Here is a 20,396-nt window from a genome sequence, read left to right on the forward strand (position 1 = left end):
TGTTAGCTAGCATACAGGTTTATACAAAAAAAAGGACCATATTATAAACACTCTTCAGTAGCCTACTTTTTTCCTCACATGGTAATATATCAGGAAGTTTCTCATGCTCTCCTTCTACATACTCAAGGACCCACTCCCTCGGTGGAGTGAAGTGTTTGTTCAAATACCACCTTGGTGAGGCATTTCCCAGCCTTTATCTTTAAAATCTCAACTTTTCTGCACCAACCTGGCAGTCTTTTTTTCCTTATTTAATTTCTATGCAGTATGTACCACCTAAATTAAAAATAATTTATTTAAATCATTTCTGAGTATTCTCCTCCTCCTGAGAGGGTATGAAGTCCATAAGCATAGCACTTTTTTATGTATTTACATTATTATTTAGTTAATTAGTTTGATTTCCCCCTAGTGTCTAGAATAATGCCTGGCATATAGAGAACACCCAATCAATGAAGAAATAGATGTCACATCTAGATCAACATCATCATTTTAATGGCTGCATGATTTTCTAATGTTTGACAATTGATTTTTATCAACTTTATCAGTAGAACATTCTGATTATTTTATTATATTTCATCTGATGAAGATTCTTTAACATGCTTCTCTATATACTTGTCTATTACTTCTTTAGTATAATAGGATAATTTATTAAAAATGGTATTGCTGCATCAAAATGGATACCTGTTGCTAATTTTTCTTGAGACAAATTTTATATTTAACACTCATATATATGAGTAGCATGTAAGAGTGCTGATTTTCCTGAGCCATTAACAATATTGTGTTTCATCACTATTTTTTTAAATTTATTTATTTTTTCATATACATTTGTCTATTTTTAATTGTACTTTTTCTATTTAAATGCAATTGCTTAGAAAATTATATTAGAATCAACAAATTATATTTTAGGTAAGCAGCAGAAAATAAAAGAAAAATAGAAAGATTACTTTTCTCATGTATGATTATGTTTAATAAAAGCCTGAACTCCAAACGTGTCCAGTGTGAAAACTAAGGAGTTGATGTTCCGTGGTTGGAGCTACCTCTCTTCTCATTAACAGAGGAAGATGTGTCATTGAAGGGAGGCTGTGCTGTTGCTGTTTCAATGACAGTGAGGACAGGAAGCCAGGAGCGCACAGCCTTGCCCTCATAGTCATCATTACTTCTGTAGAGTTCTCAAAGGGGCTGAGCACTCAAGACACAGGAACACAACGGGAATCGGGGAGCTGCTTTATTAACAGTGTTTAATCTCTCTTCAGGACAGAGCTCTGTGTTTACTCTGAGATGGTGAGGGGCCTTTGGCTCTCTGAATAAGTGAACATTTCATCCTATCTCTAATAGGAAGAGTGGGTTGAATAAATCCGGGAAATTCTTTTCATATTTTTAGCTATAACCAATGTATAATAAGTAGGTTGCAAAGACTGAGAGGTCACACATTAAATGGGACTCATCCTCAAGGGTTGCTTGTCCTCTGTCATCTCCCAGTGTTGCCTGGTGGTTTTTAAAACCTTATTAAGTTTAACATTCTCAGATGACACAATTCTAAGTACTGAAAATTTCTCTTTTGTGTATGTGAGTTATTTTAAAATTATAACTAGGTAAAATAGCGATAGTTTAAAAATTGGTGTAAGTTATAAAAAGTAAGTTTCCCTTCCACTCTTGTTTCTCAGTTGCATAATTCTTTCTTCTTCTTGGAGGCAACTTGCTGTTAGTAGTTTCTTGGGAATCCATTTAAAAGATACTCCCTGATGATACAAGATATATGTATGTATGTTATCACACAAATGATGACATTATTATACATGTTGCCCTAAACTTTGAATGCTTCATTTTTAAAATATTTCACTCATTGTGCTTTCTGGTGCAGTTTTCTTGGTGACATATATGTTTTAATGCAAGCTGAATATGCAGTTGAGGGTGAAATTGTAAATCAAGTCTTCAGAGTTGCTTTAATCAGTAGCCTCTAATCTATGAGGAGAATGCTATAGCTGTGACATAAATCAATCACCTTATGGAGATTGTCACTCCTTTTGTATTTGCTTCATTTTTTCTCTTGTTCTCTTCACTCAACCTTGTTCAGAGAACTTCATCTTCTCACATTTGGTCTCTTTTGCTGAGCGGGCAAGTTTAGAATCAATTGTGCTTTTGAGTATAAGTGAGAAGAAAGAATACTTGTCATCTTATGGGCTTGATTTTTTTTTTTTGTATAGGCATTTGTTTGAGGGAGTCAAAATGCCATTATTACAAGTAGTGATGCTAGCAATGTATTAATAAGCATTGGTGCTCATCATGTAGACATTGTACAAGTCGCACATAATTGAGCTTAGTAATGTTCAAACTGTGGATTGGGACCCATTTATGGGTCACTATTGCTTTAGTGGGTCACAACCAAAACTTTTTAAATAAATAAATATAACAGGCATTTTCATTGTATTACATTATGTGCAGCAAATATGGTTTCATGATATTCTTGTTTCAGATATATATGCACTTACATCTGTCCAGACAGTAGTATTGCATAAAAGGTTAATTTTTCACTTTGGTTTTTGATCTAAAAAAGTTCAAAGTCACTCTTTTAACTACTTTGATCCACGGAGTGACACCATGAAGTGAATGTTGTTATCCTCATTTAATAGGTGAGGAAAATTGAACCTGAAATGGTGACATTGCCTTTCTCAAAGTAAAGGGTTGAAGAGGGGCTTGCGTTGTAAGTTTTGGGGCTTGAAATTTTAAACTCTTTTCTTTAGAACACATTTCCTTTCTCTATTAGTTATTATTAATGGAAATTAATAACTGTCTTTACCTAAAGCTTATTATTAAAGCTTATTATTTTCTCACCATAATTCAATTTTTTTTACCTGTGTATGTGCTTCAACCCGGTCTCTTCTGCACTTATAATTTAAATTCTTAATTTGAGAAGTCCCTAAGCAATTTCACTTACACTTATCTTAACATTTAGATTTTCCTTAAACATTTGAAAATTCTCCCCACAAGAAAGTTGGAGAACCAGCGGCTGCCAGTGGAGGAGCCCGTGAGTCATGCTGCCCCATGTGGAGTCCACACGTCCACATCCGCACCCTCAGGCCTCACTCCCCAGGTGCTGAATAAGAGTCTGAACTTTACCTAGAGCCCCTTGGTCATTTGACATTGATGTTTGAAAAGGCATCAGGTCATTTAAAAATATATATCAATTGAGTGATTAAATGGCTTTTTATTTATTTCATTATTCATCCTGCATCTACTGAGAGTGTACAGTGGCCCAAATCTCATGCCAAGTGGTGGGATATCAAGGTAAATTATGAGTGGGATCGACTTGTTAGAAGCTTTGGTTCTAACTGGGAGACTGTGCCCATAAGCCCATAAATGCAGTCTAGTGTAGAAATGCTATGTTAGAACTGTATAAGGAGGCACAAAAGGGGGTGCTATCTAAATTCCCGTGTATGTGTGCAGGTTTACATGGATGTTTGGATGAAGGAGAAAGATATATCTATTTACCTATATCTATCTATATCTATATCTATCTATGTCTATATATCTATATCATCTATTTCTATCTCTCTATCTCTACTTATCTATCTCTCTATCTCTATAGCTGTATCTTTATCTCTATCTCATCTCTATCTCTAATCTCTATCTATATCTATAAAATGAATCTAGACTTTATTGGATGATCTAAGCTTGATTACTCCCTTATGTTTTTCCACTACTATCACACATAACCAGTACCTTACCACCTTCTTTGCTGGTAAAGTCTTGTTACTTTTTTCCCCTACTTGGGGCCCTTATGTCATGAAGGGATGGCAAGCTCTGTATTTGGGTACCTTTCTTATATGCTCAACCTATGTTACTAGGGTAACTACAGTGGGTGACAACTCAGTTACCACCAGCCAGCCACATCTGCTTCTCAGTGTCACTGCCTTTTTACCTGTAGACTAGAAAGGGTAACTTGAAAAAATATGCATAGCTGGCTGGGTTCTTAGGAGTTTTTCCTCCCTCCCTTTTCAAGTTAATGGTATGCATAACAGACTATTTTCTGAAGTTTAATTGGCATAAAGTAGCTTTTGGGAATCAGGGATATTATACTTTATTTGCCCAGCCTACCCTTTAGCTGCCTCATGATGCTACCTCTGGCACAAAGAAAAAAATCCTTGGACATTAGCTGAATGATGTGGGATGATTTGGAGGAAATCAAACACGAGGTCCTTTCCAGCTTCTCACCAAGGCCGAGGTAGGATCCACTTCCAGCCCTGAATTTCACGAGCTGTGTAACTTAGAATGAACTCTTACAACTGGTAATTGATGAATAAAAGTATTTTGCATGTGGTAGGCTTTGGGTGATGAGGGAAGGGTAAAGAGGAAGCCAGGTTTGTAGACACCTGTCTGTGACTACTCTACTTCTTCTAAAGCTCAGTGTTTCTGTTTTAGATTTCATGTATCACTACCTTGCCCCAGTTGTCTGATGCAGTGTTCCTTTTTGGCTGTCCTGCTTGATTTGTTCAAAGCTCCTGTAATACCCAGGGCTGGGAGTTCCAGTTGGGTTTCCCTGGCCTGCGGAGGGAACAGGGCATGCACTAATGGGAAGGTCTATAGCTTAGCATAGTTAGTTGGAAGGTATTGCTGCTGATTCTGGTCAGCTGCTTTTCTCTAGGAGGATTACCACCTAAGCATTTAAGACAGATGTTCTTTGATTGTTTAAAAATTATAATGGAAAGGATTTCCCCTTTCTTCACCACACAGACATACACGCATGTGCACAAATGGACATACACAGACCCACGTGCTTTGTGCTTTCTATTTTGCCATCTTCTTTCAACAGGGAAAGTTCACCTTCTCTCTTAAGCTGAACTTACTCCTACTGAAACTGAGAGGCACTTTCTTTTGTTTACTTGCCTGTCAAAATGCTGAGCTACAATCAGAATTCTCATAATAGTTCTTAGTCCAATTAAAGATAGTTATTAAGCATTTTTTATTCCCACTATCTCAGCTAGATTTTTGCTTTCCTCCAAAGACCCATTGTCTATTCTACAGTATATCTTTATCATGTGTATATCTGTTTTCAAGACATTTACTATTTGTCCACATTTTGAAACGTGAACTCCACTCTGAATAATGCAGTGAGAACCCTATGATGGTTGAGCTCGAAGAACTGAACACTTTGGTTTAACTTCATAACTGATCAAAATAAAGGAGATTATTATTATGAGGTTATCAGTAGGGCTTTTAAAAATCTGCTTATTTTTTTCCTGGAATAGTTTAGATTTATATTGTTTTAAAATAATTTCTTTTAGAAATATTCCATTTTCCTTTATTGCTTTTTTTAAACCCTCACAAGAGTATAATCAACTTGTGCCTTTCTATGTTTAATTTCTATGACAGAAATATAGTCAAGAAGGGTGTAGTTGGAAGGGACCTCAGAGACAGACAGTTATTTGTACTTTCTAGTCACAGACTAATTTTCTGTGAAAATTTCCTGTGGTTTTTGTGGGCCTCTGTTTCTGCCTCTATAATATGACCTCCAAGATTCATTCAGGTCTGATCCTGTTTAATACTGACAGCTCTCATGACATAACAGGATCTGTTGAAGTAGAAGAAGATACTCAGAGATTTTCTGTTAAGTGGGGTATGAAGTAGACATAGGTCTGGATAGGACATTTGAGCCTAAAAATTAGGCTGTGAGCTAGAATTTGGTAGTCAAGTCTCCATCAACTTTGATATGTTTTGCTGATCACTTAAGGTATCATTGTGCACATTCTTCTCATATGTTGTGACTTTTAAAAGACATAAAAGGACTTGGTGACAATTCTTTGTATTAAACAGGTATTATAATTTTTTTTAGTGCAGTGTTTGGACAAATGAAGGCTAAAGGGTTTTATCAATCCCAGCTGTATATTAGAATTAGCTGGGTTTTAGAGCAATCCTGGCACCTGACTCTTCCTCCTCGTTCCCTTTGCCCATCCCCAAGATCCTAACTGAATTGGTGTGAGATAGACTTTTGGCATCAATGTCTTTAGAAAGGCATCCTTGGTGACTCTAGATTATAGGCAATGTATAGAACTACTGGGGATAGTTAATCAAGGTTTATGAGACTTACAACCCTGATAGGAATGTGGGCAAAGTATGTCTTGGAAGGAGTACACTCAGAAGGGTAAGAGAAGTAGAAATGTTTCTTTATGACAGAACTCATGGAATCTTACTAATCCTATGAGGTCTAAGGTAGGAATAACAGCATGATACTTTGCCTAATACATTGTTTCTCATAATGTGGTCCCAAGACCAGTAGAATCAGCATCATCTGGGAATTTATGAGAAATGCAAATTATTGGGTCCTTCTACAGACCTACTGAATCAGAAAGTCTGAGGGTGGGATCCAGCAATTTAAGTTTGAACAAGACCTTCCAGAGATCCTGATAAATGCCAAAGTTTGAGAACCTTCAGCATAGAGAGTTTTGTAGGAGTAAGAAGCAGTGTAAAAAATAAATCTTAGCACAGTGCCTAGTGCATTGTGAGACTTCAAAATGCAGAGTGCTCTAAAGATAGTGTTAGACTACTCGGTAGCCTGGATATGGTGGGGAACTAGACTTACAGCTGTTAGCTACTCTCCCAGCTCTAAGAATGTTATTTATAAGGCAAATGGAGCCCATGTGCACATCTGAAAGTTGTATCAGGCCAACCACTTCCAGTCACCATCCTTCCGCTGTGCAATTTCGACCATCCTTTTTCTGAAGACTTAAGTTGTGATGCTCTGGTATACTCCAGAAGCGGCTTACTGAGTGACAGAGACCGCTGCCCTGCCACTAAATGCTGAATGGCCAAAATGCAAAGAAAAGCTGCTTATCTATAAATGGAGGGGGGAGAATTTTCCCAACACATCTAAAATATTATTTTTAAAAGGGAAAGGACAAATACAAAGTTTTAAATAAATGGGGGCTTTCTTTTCCTAATAGAATTTCTTGCAGAATATTTTTAAAAAATTCTATATCATGAATTCATAGAGCTCTTAGATATATGTTGATAACGGACATCTTAGAGATTAGCCACATTCTTTTAACAACTCAAACTTCAGTGTGCTGTTCTTTTTGGTCCTCATTACTTTCTACTTAGATTGCATATACATTTCCAAATCAATGCTTTTCATTCCAGTTTTTCATAATCTGCCCTACATGTTCTTTTAGATTAGTCTTTAGTAAAAGGTTTTGCAACCAAGTGTTCCTTTCTCAGAAATCCTTGATGAATCCTCACTGCACGCATGGCAGAATTCAAGCTATTTGCTAGTTTTACAACACATTTTAAAGCTTATTTTGTCACTGGTCTGATTTTATAAGCTATAGTTTATTATATATTTCTGTATTTATGTTTTATTGTCACTTGCTGTTTATTCCTTAGGCTCTATTTTTTTTTAATGTCTATGCCTTTATTACTCTCTCTTTCAGCCAAGAGTGGACTTAACTCTACATCATAATGTTCAGGGACAATTTAAATGCTCAGTAAGGCCTTCCTTGTTTCTCCACCTGGGCATAAGCTTTCCTTCATCTTAGCTTCCAGTTTGTTTGTACATCTTTATACATTCCATCTTGTGTTTTCCTTATTGTGTTCTCATTTTTCACCTCCTCTACATGGCTGAAAATTTATTGAGGATAAAGAGCAAGTCATATATATTTCAGTAATCCACCACCCCAACTACCTTCCCTGTTCTGGCTAAAGGTACCTGACCCCTGTAGCCTAGCTTTTATGTTGCTTTGAAATATGGAATCTGGCCCTCAATCTTCAGAAAGTTAAGGTGATTAATTAAAGTGAGGAGAAGAAGGATAGGGAATAATTGTCATGCAAGGCAAAAATTATGTGTCAATGCCAATTACAAGGTTGCAGAATGCTGGCTAATATGTGTTTTGAAGAGTGCTCATAAATTTGCATCCATAGTAACTTTATGTATATGTTTCCTTTCTGTAGGTGATTTTCTTCCACCCCCACCCCCACCTCTGGATGATCCTGGTGCTCTTCCACCTGGCTCTGGAAACTTCCCTCCTCCACCACCGCTTGATGAAGGTGCTTTCAGGGCACAGGTAAGATCTGTGGTTGAAGTCATGTCGATAAGCCATGCTAGGAAGCTCGTAAATTCAATGATATTTTCTGTGGTAGATAAACATTTATCCAGAGCCTACACAGAGGTTTAGAACTCACCAAAAGCTAAGTCACCTTAAGGCAAATCCCCAGCTCAAGCGTTTCAGAGTTCTGCCAGCTTGTACTTCAAAGTCTTAGAACACTTTCCCCTGCTAATTTTGTGTCAAAACTGAAAACCACTTTTTTTTGGAATGCCATTTGAAAAGTTCACATGTTCTTGTTGTCCTGGGACACACGAGCATACTTTCTTTCTTTTTTTTCTTTTTTCCCCCCTCTCTCTATCCACAGACGTTGCATTCTACATTAGAAAGGTTGATATTTTAAGTCTCTGGTTGGTCATTGGGGGTCCTAATTGATCAGCAACATTCTTTCAGCAAAAATAGCAGCAAACATTGGATTTTCCCTTCTGAGGGAGGCTAAGGATGCACATTATACTCTGTGTTGAGTATATACAACTTGTTCTCTAGAGAGTGCTGATCATGAAGTACTGGACTAGAGTCAGAAGAAGCATGAGAAGCGGTGCTTAGCCTGCGATCATGTAGGGGTTTTGGGGACCACCTGCTACCACTTAGGCAGCCAAATGCTGTTCATGTCAGGCAGGAAACCGAAAAAACAAAATCAAAAGAATTATTATTTTTTAAAGGTAATTATGTTACTCTAGATAGTGTGAAAAAAATAGTTCTTATCTTTAAAAAGTATTGGAAATATTTTAGAAGTGAAATGGTGTTTGATCTTTGCTTCAAAATAGTAAGAGTAGGGTGTTAGTGAGAATACAGGTGAAAAAAGATTAGTTATGAGTTGATGGTTATCGGGGCTGAGAGTTTATTCTATTATTTGGTCTCCCTTTATATGTTGAAATTTATTCATAGTGAGTTTTAAAGAGGAAAAACCTTAGGAAATAACCCCTTAAAGAGTTCAATTCATTGTCTGTCTTTCTTTCTCCTGAATTTTGGGGTTGGGGGGAACGGAGGAAGAAAGGATTCACTCGTTCCGCAAATGTTTGGTGCTCCTGTGTGAGCACCCTTGGAACACAGGGGACGCGACCTCAAAAAGACAGACAGTGTTCTGCTCTCATGACACTTTATTTCAGTAAAACTACTAGACGTAAATAAAATATATACGATACAAAGCACATTAGCTTGGGATCGGTGCTCCGGGTTGAGGAAAGGGTAAGGGGTACAGCCTACCTAGAGAGGCACGGTCAGGAAGGCCTCCCTGATAAGGTGATGCCTACGCAAAGGCTCGGAGTCAGAGAGGGGAGAAAAAGCCATGTGCACTTCTTGGGGGTATATTTTTATATAGTAGATCTTAGGAAATAGAAGAAGCTTTTTTTTTAAATTGATCAGTTGAAATGATTAAGTACCAGTTATAACCAGTGAGCTCCAATTCAGTTTGGAGTCTAGATCTTATAAAGGCGCTTACAAATTTTTTGTCTTTGTATATATGTCACAAACTCCCTACATTTTATCTTGCTGTATGCTAGTAAAAACAGGTCTGATGCCAGTAATGGACAGGAGTCTTATGAAGTTTATATTTATTTCATGCACCAGAGAGATTCCTTGCTAATAAAAACAGTATGGTCAATTTTTCTTATTTTTAGTCATTTTTTATTAAAATGAAAAGAAAACCTTTCAAGTTTGCCTTTTGTATTCTTTTGCCCTTTATTTTGTTGGTGGTGGTTCTTTGCATATTTAGTTTACTCAGTTAAAAACTTCACTTAGTCTTCTCTTTTGGATCATTATGGAAACTATTATGTTGTGTTTAAAATCTTTATTTCTGAAAAGTTTGTTGGACTTTGTGACAAAAGACTTGTGTTTGAATAGTTGAGCAGTTTATTCTAGTTATACTATTTTGAGCCAGTCACACTAAGTCCCAGTTTCTTCATAATTAAAAATAAGGTAACTATATTGACGTCTAATAATTAAATAAAATACAGATGGATTTGAAATAGCTAAACTGTAATGGCTCTACAGACATGTTGATGTTATGATTATTACTGGATAAAAAATAACAATAGCAAGAATAATAGTAAGACTTTGCTAAAATATTTCATTAAGGGAAATTCAGACATGGGGCTTTTCTAAAATTATGAAAAACCTTGTTCTGTACCGACCTTGTCCTGATAACTGTTCTGAAACCACAACTTTGTTTTTGAAAAAGAAGGAAATAAACAAAAAGCCTGTTGCCATGTTGGCTTATGTTCTCTGCAAAACAGAAGGAAGAAGGATAAAAAATAAAATAGAGTTTGCCAAATGGAAAAGGACAAATCTGGTAGGGAGAGGCCTGCCGTTCTTGATTATACGGAAGGCTGCAGGCGAGTTCAAAAGAGAAGCGGCACGCCCTCCCCTGGTGTGGTAGTGACATGATATGATAGTGGCTTGGCCCTGCTCTGGCTATATCTGTATCGCCTTTTAGATGGGAGCTATAATGTATCTGAAGGTAATCTACTCACTGGAGAAAAGTTTGTACTTTTTCCTCTCAGCCATGGTGAAACCTCCTGTTGCCAAGTCCAAATTATAGCTGGTAAATGTGTGTTTTTATGTCGAAGTCTGTTTATGTTTCCAGCCAAATTTTCAGGTTCAAGCCAAAGGAATGTCTACTAAGTGGGACTATATGAATAATAAGATTTTCAGAGCTAGAAGATACCTAAGAGATAATATAGTCCAATGCTGCACTGAGCATTTGGTTAAGGGCTTTTTGAGCACCTGCTAAATGATTTCACCCCCTCTCTTTACAAATAGGGAAGCTGAGACCCAAGAAGGTATAAATTATGCACCTTCTGACTGAACTCTTAATGAATTTGAGAACTCTCGACGCCTGGATTTGCCCTTTGTCTCATTGTAGCAGATGGCTTGGGCACATGGTTTTAAGGCTCTGAGGTTCAGATGAAGGGGGTATGTGCTCCTGTTTGGAACAACCAGGTGAGGCACATATACTGGGGATTATGGCCTTAGGACTTGACATCGTGGGTCTAGTTCCCTGATTCCCAATCTTGGGACTGTTAGCTTTGTTCTGAGCTGATGCTACAGTTGGTAATTTCTTTCTATTTTAGCAAATACAACCAGGTATTTAGCACTGTTTAGAGTAGTTTCAAAGGGGGAGAATACCTCATAAATTTTCAGGTTTGCAAGGGTGAGGTGGCGCGGGACTCTGAATATGTGGGCCTCTGTTTGGGTGCCAGCTGAGGTGAAGGGCGGACTCTGTCCCGCAGAATACTCTGTGGGTCATCATGGATGGGGAAATAAAATAAGTCATCCCAGACACTCTTCTCGGCCTGCCAGAGGAAGGGCACTTCCCTCTAGTGGACTAGGCCTGGAGCCCTTCTCTTGAAGTGTCTTTTATTGAGAACCATACGCACAGGGGCATACAGCATGGATGCAAAGCTCATCAATCAATGTCAAAACGCTATGTTTACAGAAAACACACAGAGATCATAGATAACAATTCAGGGAACACAAGAGATTTTTGCTTCAGGTCAGGATCTGTGAATAATGTAAATTTCCTTCCCAGCATGAGCCAGTTATCATAGCTTTTGAGGGAAGAACAAAGCATGCTTCAAGGAACTTACTTCTAGGCCTTATTTCCCCGCAGGAACCACCTGATCCAGTTTAGGGCTATACCTGCCTTTAGTATTGTTTCAAGCCTGAGCCAGGTGGGCAGGGCAGAGCTGCCAAGAGATAAGGAGACTTCTTTCAGATGGAATGAGGACCCCGGCCATATCAAAGCTGAGGGGTGAGGGTCTTTTTCCCCTTCTCCATGTCCCCCAAGTCCTTCCCTGATGGCCCCTATGTGACTGCGCCTGTCTTAGGTTGCCCCTGCCATCAAGGGGTCTTACCCATCATTGACTAACCAGCCATCCTCTGTGGCCAAGCAGGGTGATGTGAGGGAGGCAGAGGCACAGGGGGACAGGTTTTGTCTCCTCAGTGGCCTATTTTTCCACAGCCTCCTTGCTCAGTTCCAGCGTTGGGGACCTCTCACCTATCGGCGAAGCTACAGTCCCTGAAACCAGGCGGAATGGTTCCCAACTCAAGGGAATAAGAGGTCACAACTTCTGTTTGAATTTTCAATTTTTTTTCAATTTTGTAAAATAGTTATGGGTGACTATTATAGGTAAGGTGATGTTGAAGGATGAGATGGATCAGCTACCACCTCTGAATCAAGCTTGGAAGCTTCATATATACATAATTTTCTTTTCCTAAATTAAGGTGTTTTATGGTAAATTATGCCTTAGACATTATGCTTTGATCAGAAGCACACTCTTAGTCCTGTGTTGTAGGAGAGGATCAGGGACATAAAAACAGACTAGCGATATAAAGGAAAGATTTTTGGAAACAATTTCAATTAAACTACACTTTGATGACTGGGCAAGACCTTAATTTTCAGACAGATGACTGGATTATTCAGAAGAAGAGCAGCACCAAGTAAGTGTGATACATCTGCATTTCTGGCTGTGGAGTTTGCCCTTTATCCTGAAATCATGGACCACTTATTGCAGGTTTTGTTACTACTTTAAGTATAAGGAGAACCCCTCCAGGTCTATGTTGGATGCCGAGTGGTGCTTTTAATGCACCGTAAGACAAAACAGGTCATACTTGTGGGAAACCCCATGCAGACAGCTCTGATTGTCTGGTCGACTTCCTGGAGCTCCTCAGGGACATATTTGCTGATACCTGACAGCTTTGAGTTCAGGTGGTCTGTATTTAACTTCCTCTTTTTATATCTTTACTTTTTTTCCCATGACCTCCAGTTGACAACTTTTAATTTTACCTCTCTCATTGTGACTCAGTCCTGTGGCTTTTACATGCCTTCTATCCAGTGGTTTTTATACTTTCAGTTTTTGTGTCTCCTCTTTTATTCATTTGGGCAAGATGGCCACATTTGCTCCTCTAACTCCATTTCCTCCACCTCAGAAAACGGACTCTCTTGTCCATTGCTCATTACTCCAAATGTTAATGTTGTTATTTTTTTCAACTAAAATCTGTCCCTTTATGATTTCCTCACATAGATTTTTTTCTTATCCTCCTGGAAAATGATGCACATTCAAGGAACCATCAGGCCAGGAGGGAGGTAGATGATGCTTGTCCCAAGGAGTTGATCGATAAAGCTACTGAAAGAGGTGTCTCTTCTCAACAGAAAGTGAGAATAGTGTAATGTGCCCTATGCACTGAACTTGGGGAAATGCCCAGAGTTAGTTGAAAGGAGAAGAGAGAAGAGAAAATTCTGAAATCATTTATGGTCTCGCTTAAAGTCAGTCTTCAAAAATCTGTAGGCCAACTCTTTTCTATTCTTGTGAAAACAATTTCAAAGCTCATATATGTATAGGGTGAATGGTGAGTTGTAGTCATTTATCCACTTAGCCATTTACTATATTTCATTTATCAATGATAACTTAAAAATCTATTGAAATTTTAGTAGAACTGGCGCTGGAATCCATGTCATGTGAGATGTAACCCTAGCCTAGTACTGTCCTGGTGACCGATATTGAATGACAGAATTTTACTTTTAGGCATAGAAAACTCAGGCCCCTGGCTGTGGTCATTTTCATCCATGAACTCACAAAAAGAGGCAACAGGACTTGCTTATGTGGCCTAGACACACCCTACTATAGAGGTCATCCCTTCTGCACCTGGCAGTGGGGTGAGGAGGGAGGAGGCTGGGTAAAAGAAGAGCATTTCCAGGCTCTAAAGGTTAAGAACAGAGGTAGTGTGCGATTTTGTCAGAGCAAAAACAAAGTGGTCAGTGAAAGCTTGATTCCACTCTGAAGTGCTTGCCCTTTTCTGTTCAGCGAGAATGTAAGAATATCTTGACACATGGAAACATACCAAAGGAGTGATTGAGATGCTTGTTTCTTACTGGCCCTTCGCCTTGTTCCCTTGGGCATTGGGTTAGCGAGCCCTCGTTGCTTTCTGGGGTTGTTTGTGACCCTGGCAACAGCAGTGGCAGCAGTAAGCTTGTTTGCCATTATCTCCTCCTTTTCTGGTTCACTTATGTAGGTCAGGGTATGTTTAGCAGGGCTGGTGGGTTCTTAGGCATGTAGCTGGTTCTGGTCAATGTGACTTTCTAGAAGCAAACGTCAAAGTTTTCCTGTTTGTCTTTCAGTCTGAATCATCGTCTGATTGGGCATTCAGTTGAGAAGAGAGAGGTATTTTTGGTGTCTAGACTTGTAAAAACTTCTTTGAAAGTAGCAGGTCTAGAGCTGACAGGGACTATTCCAGTGTTTCATTTAGCAACTTGAAACTTTTTCATGGAATGCCATAGTTTCTCTTCCTTATTTAAAAAAAAAATTATTTAAAGAGGTAAACCTTTTCTGTGGGATTGATAGTGGAGTGTGTACACACACACACACATACACACACACACACTTGGGATTGATAGTGGAGTGTGTACACACACACACACACACACACACACACACACACTTACTTGCGCGCGCCCCCCTTAACAACTCAATTACCATTGATGCTGCTACCTAATCTAGGACACAGGCATGCTCGCTGCAGTGAAAAATTGGTTAATCTCTGGATAATAAAAGTCTCATGGGAATACTGGTTGTGGTCAGTTCTCCAATATGTAAAAATAACCAATAAGGTTAGCTTTGCTTTAGCTCTTGAATTTGTTAATAAGGAGTAACTAATAATATTGTATATTTCAGAGAATTACCTTTGCTCAAAGTTACGTGAAACTGCAGTTGGTTCTTTCTGAGTCAGTGGAGGTTTCAAAGGGATAATACACAGAAAAACAGTGTATGTCCCTGACATTTACTAAGGCTTAGTAAATATTTACTGATGATGCCATTGTTATTGGGTTATTCTGGGTAGCTGGTCTCTTTGCTGAGTTCTGGTACAGATATTGCTTTCATTTGGTTTGTACCACACATTCCCAAAGTTCACCAGTGATCCCATTCCTTGTTCTTATATACTTGGGGACTCTAAGTCTTTTTGCTAAAGAAATACTCTCACAAACTTTCTCTGCAAAATGAATGATTTAATTAAATCATCTTTTAAATCTCTTAGAGCTTCAAAATGCAATGCCTTGGTAACAAAATATTACCTTTTTATAATTTTATATTAATTTACAAATTTAAAAATACTTTTTATTATATTTGACCTTTACAAATAAGAAAAGCACAAATATGATTTAACAAATAAAAAAAGTTATGACTCCAAGAGTCAAGGCAACTTGTTTACATCTCACAACAAATGTCAGGGAAGCAGTGATTTACTTTTAAATGGACCAAAACAAAACCAAAATGCATTTTGGGGATTTTTAAGCCTCTTGGCTTAGTATCAGTCCCCTTAGGAATGCAAGAAGGCAGATGATTTTAAATTCTCAAAAAACAGCTGAAGTCATCAACAATATGTGTTCATGGTTAGTGGCCAGGGCCCATTGAGATAGATTTCTTCGTGATTCTTTAGTGGAAAGAAGCTGATCTTCCATCTCAGTCTCCAGTGTATCTTTGCCAATCCCCATGGTATGGACACCCCTTTGGGGTCACAAATATGGAGTTCCTTTGTAATGTACATAATTCACTCAACATGGGCACAAAAAGACTTGATCTGAAAGAGGGGGTAAACGAGGGAGCAGAGGATGCTAAGACAAAAAACGTAGGGATTTAACTCATATTTTATTTTTGAGCCTCTAAAGTTTTAGGGAGATTTTCTGTGCATAGCTGAATTTACTTGATTCATTCAAAAGTCAAATATTTATGCACCTCTAACAGATGAAAAATATAGTATTTCATGTGGTACATATACCAGTCTCTAAAATGGTAAGGTATTATTATTATGTCATTAGCTTTTGTGAGTGTGACCTGTCCAAGACTCTTACCTTATAAATTCCATAAATTCCAAAATTGACTTTGTTTTAAAATAAAAGACTTTCATATACTGTATCTCATTTGAGCTTTTAAATAACTTATGAAAAGAGAAGTGTGGTGATAATTCTTTGTCTTGTCCTAGTGGAGGGAGTGAGGCTCAGGGAGGTTAAGTAATACTCTAGGTTTCCATGGTATTAAGCATCCTAGGAGGGATGAAACCCTGCTTTTTTTCTGAGTCGAGCCAGTCCATCTCTTTCTCTTTTGCCACCACTGCTTTCTTGTTACTCTGCTTTAATATTCTGTTTCAGTGGAGAACACAAATTACCAATGTCACTTTCCTCTCCAGTTTTTTTCTTTGTTATTATTTGGATGCTTCTGATGGCTTCTGTTGTAGAATCCTCTATTGCAGTATTGTCTTAAGCTTTTGTTTGTTTGTTTTAATTACACTGTTATGAAATGGATGGATGTGCTTTGGATTAAAAGTATAAGAAAGCTATTTATAGACCTTTAAACTGGAATTTTTTGTATAATTTTGGTTTATTTTTATATATATTTTACCAATCTTTAGTAAAGATATCAATTTTTATTATTGAACAAAAAAAAAAATAAAATCGGTGGTAGTTGGTGGAAAAAAATGTTTCTAAGCAGTTCTTTAAAATGGGGGATTGGGTGACATAGGAAAGAGAAAATTCACATTTTTCAAAGTAAAGGATTTAGTTTATGAGTCCCCACAACCCCCAAAAAATAAGGAAAAAAGAGAGCAACATAGCAGGAGCTCAGAAATTCCTTTCTTTCCCCACCATTTGCCTCATTCCCTTTATTGCTTAAATTAGTCTGTGCCTGTCTTACAACCACCTTCTGTTCTGACCTATAGATGACACATTAAGATGATACGTGATCTCATTCAGATCATCCCTATGAACCAAATCTCAGGTTTTTTAAGTCAGAGCTAGTATAATAATCCAAATTCTTTTCTTCTTTTTTTAAAAAAATGATCCAATGAAAATAACCCATTTGACATCACTTTCTATATCAGTAAATAAAGGATTTACCTTGCAAATAATTTTTGTAATATTATTTCAATATCATTGAGCTTTAATTCTTTCTATTAAAAATTACCTACCCCATATATAGAGTGATGAATAATTTTATGATCATTAAATAGTATATTTGCTGGTATTGTATGTATTAGAAAGAGAATAACAAACTACCCTCTGAACAGAGATGTGTTGATTCAAGCCATACATTCTACAGTATGTGTCCTTCTGAGTCTGAATCTTGATTTCTGAAGACCTGTCTCAGAACTTCATAGGGTCACTGATAGACTTAGACTTAGGTATTCCATGAAGAGATGATGAAACAATTGAATAAAAAAAAAAACATGACAAACTACTGTCCATATTCAGGAGACTTCATCATTTTTATTATTATATTTAATTGCTTATTAGAGAGGGAGCGGGAAGGAGGGGGAGAGAGAGAGATTCATTTGTTGTTCCGCTTATTTATACAATCATTGGTTGATTCTTAAAAGACCCTGACCAGGGATCAAACCTGCAACCTGTTCAGGGCCTTTTATTATCATTTTACATCAAGCCATTTTGTAAGTTTAAATGTGTCTAATAGGATTGCGGATTGTTTTCATTTCCTTTTGGCTCATTGAAATTCTCTTCTGACCCTGTGAGGATAAAAGCCAGTTGTGGGCCATGGCAACTGCAAAAGTGAATTTTCATAGAGTTACAGATTCAGGAAATGAGGAAGCCTCTCTGCCCCACCACGTTTCTCTCTGTAAACTAAGATTTAAGCCACAGTCCTGACATGAACTTCACTCATTTCAACTCTACTGAAATGGCCCTTGCACTTGTTTACCACCTCCTCTGATTCCCTAAGGACGGTTATTTTTCAGCCCTGTTCCTCTGTGTCTTTCTGGCAGGTAACACTTCTGATGATTTGAGCCTCCTCCCTCCTAGCTTCCTCCTTCATTTTTCACTGAACAGAACTTCTTTGGTCCCTGTGCTGTATTTGCAGCTATTTCTTTTCTCTCTTCTTTGCCAGATCCCCCTTCTTTTTCTTCTCCTGACTCTAAATTTAGGTGCCCACTCAGCATTCTTCTTTTTGACCTTCTGTCTTCTTAACTTTGATCTCTTTATTTAATGACTTGAACTAGTTATGACTCTTGGCCCTGTGTTTTCCTTTGACAGTTTATGTTGTGCTTATCCATAGGATCTTTCCACAGGGAAAAACCTTCTGTTTCTTCACATTTAACTTGTTGCGAATTCTACTCATCACGTTCTCCCAAGGCTTTCCTTCTGTTAGAGGTACCACTGTATTTTCTAGTCTCCCAGACTCTAAACTCTGGGGTCATTGTCTTGCAATTTTCATATATCTGTCAGCAAGATCTGTCTTTTTTTTTTTTAATTGAAAAATGACTCTCAGGTTAGTTCTAGTTTCAAGTTCCCATTCGTGGTCCTAGCTCATTTCTTCTCCATATCACAGTAGACTCACTGCTTTGATTCCACCCTACCCGCCTCCATTCCAGTTGCATATTTCTAAGCAACTGGTCTTCAAGCAATGTTATTTTCTTCCTATGGATTTTATTGCTTACCTTATTAAATTTCATTTCTTGGTTGATTTTCATGCTACTTCATGACCTATGGCACCCTTTAACATATACCTTATCTCCCCTTGTGCTCTCTGCAGTCTTGACTCTTGAGAGGCTGATGTTCTCACTGTGAGCTTCCTGTGCTGACTTAATTTTCCTTGTGCCTTTTTTGCTGCCTGGAGTATCCTTATCCCGCAGATGATCAGAAACCCTCCCCATTTTCCAAAGAAAGGTTGTGCTTTCTTCCTCACAGCTTCTGATACCACCAGTTCATCCCAGCCCTCCCTTCCCTGCACCCTGATTCTGTTGACTGGGTAGCGTGGTGTGATGCCAGGAGCTTAGGGTTTGGTGCCAGGAAGCCTGCTCTACTGCTTACTAGTTGCATTACTCATCTTCACATGCAACATTTGGAATAGTTTAGGGAGTGATTCTGAGGCTTCATTAAGATAGAAGAGTATGGAGTATCTAGTAGTATCTGGTTCATAGTAAAGGCTACCATGAATCAGTTAATGAATAAATCAGTTAATGATGTTTCATTTTCTTGCCACTTAATAGATGTCTTTTTGTAGACTGATGAAATTATATCATGTATATTAATATTGCCTCCAAACTATATATCTTAAAGCCAGAATCATAATGTGACATGGAGAGACTTGTAGAAACCATTAAACATCACAAATCATAGTGCTTCATATCTGAAAAGGTCCTAATCCAGGCCATCTTTCTTGTGATGAAGAAATGGTGGGGGGACCAGATTTCTTAAGTGAACTACCCGAGGTGGCACAATTAGTAGGAGAGCTGGCCCCAACCGCAGCTGGCGGTTTTAGAACTCATTGGTCTGAAGTCGTTTTATTATCTGTTTGTTCATTCCCCTTCTAGAAACTGCCTGAAATCTGGATCACAGGTTATATATATTCCTTTGTCACCTATAGTCTTTATCTCATTGAGGAATATTAGGTTGATATTTGTGAATTGATTTATTGATCGAGTCTTTGTCTTAGCAATAGGAGTTCTCTGGAAAATCTGTGGAGTATGTATTATAAATGGGCTCAGCATCAGCCTTTTGATGCTGTTGTATTGTGAAAGGGTTTAACATGCACCACTTCTGTGCACTGGCTTAGGGCGGTGGGGAAAGGAAGCGGGAAAGGAAGTTATATACATCATGAGCAAATCAAGCTTTTCTATATTTAGTCCTTGCTACTGCTTGGAAAGTACAGCTCTGTTCATGGCAGTCTGGCATGTGTTTCCTTAGTGCCATTTCAAAAAGGGGAAAAATAAATATGGGAATTTTTTTGTAGTGAAAATAGTTACTCAGTGAAATCACACAAGTTCCTTCTTTTTCTCTTTATGAAACCTCAAACCCACTAGGCACAGATTCCTCAACCTCAACTATGCATGTCAAAGGCTCATGCAGAGTCAGCAAAACCCAATACAGCAAGATGTGTTCTGGTGGCTGAGAGAGTCAGGGCAGGGAAGGCAGGAGGAGGGAATGGTGACACTCCTTGATCAGTGGATGGCTTGGCCAGCTATCATGTCCTTGTCCCCTGCAGGAAAGTGAACCCGAACTACATAGATAAAGAGAGACATGTTATTTTAGCCCTTTGCTTAAACTGTTTCTTCTGCCTGAGTGTCTCTCTCTCCTGTCTGTGTTGGGGAAAAGGATTTCTGAGTGTCTTACAGCCATCCCCCCACCTCCCAATTCAAATAAATGAATTACTTCTCTTTAGTCATTCTGATGACAGTTTTGGGATTTTCCCAATCTGAGGCTATATTAATTATGAGGGGACAATCACGTGTCTTAGGAAAGAGAATAAAATTATCTGATCTCTATTTAGATGGATTTCTGTAACATAGCAGGACGTGACTGTTCAG

General features: G+C 38.1%; 1 protein-coding gene across 9 annotated transcripts in view; it reads left to right on the top strand.

Annotated features, from left to right (window-relative positions):
• LPP (LIM domain containing preferred translocation partner in lipoma) overlaps positions 1–20,396 on the top strand; it is a 618,933-nt gene that overhangs the window by 263,423 nt on the left and 335,114 nt on the right. For all 9 annotated transcript variants that reach the window (XM_054585111.1, XM_054585106.1, XM_054585114.1 and 6 more), the window contains one exon: positions 7,939–8,051. In XM_054585111.1, the coding sequence (XP_054441086.1) occupies positions 7,939–8,051 (113 nt within the window). The remainder of the gene's footprint in view (positions 1–7,938; positions 8,052–20,396) is intronic.

This window comes from Pteronotus mesoamericanus, unplaced genomic scaffold (genome assembly GCF_021234165.1).
Source record: "Pteronotus mesoamericanus isolate MK-2021 breed Mesoamerican mustached bat unplaced genomic scaffold, CSHL_Meso_final contig_82, whole genome shotgun sequence".
Lineage (NCBI taxonomy): Eukaryota > Metazoa > Chordata > Mammalia > Chiroptera > Mormoopidae > Pteronotus > Pteronotus mesoamericanus.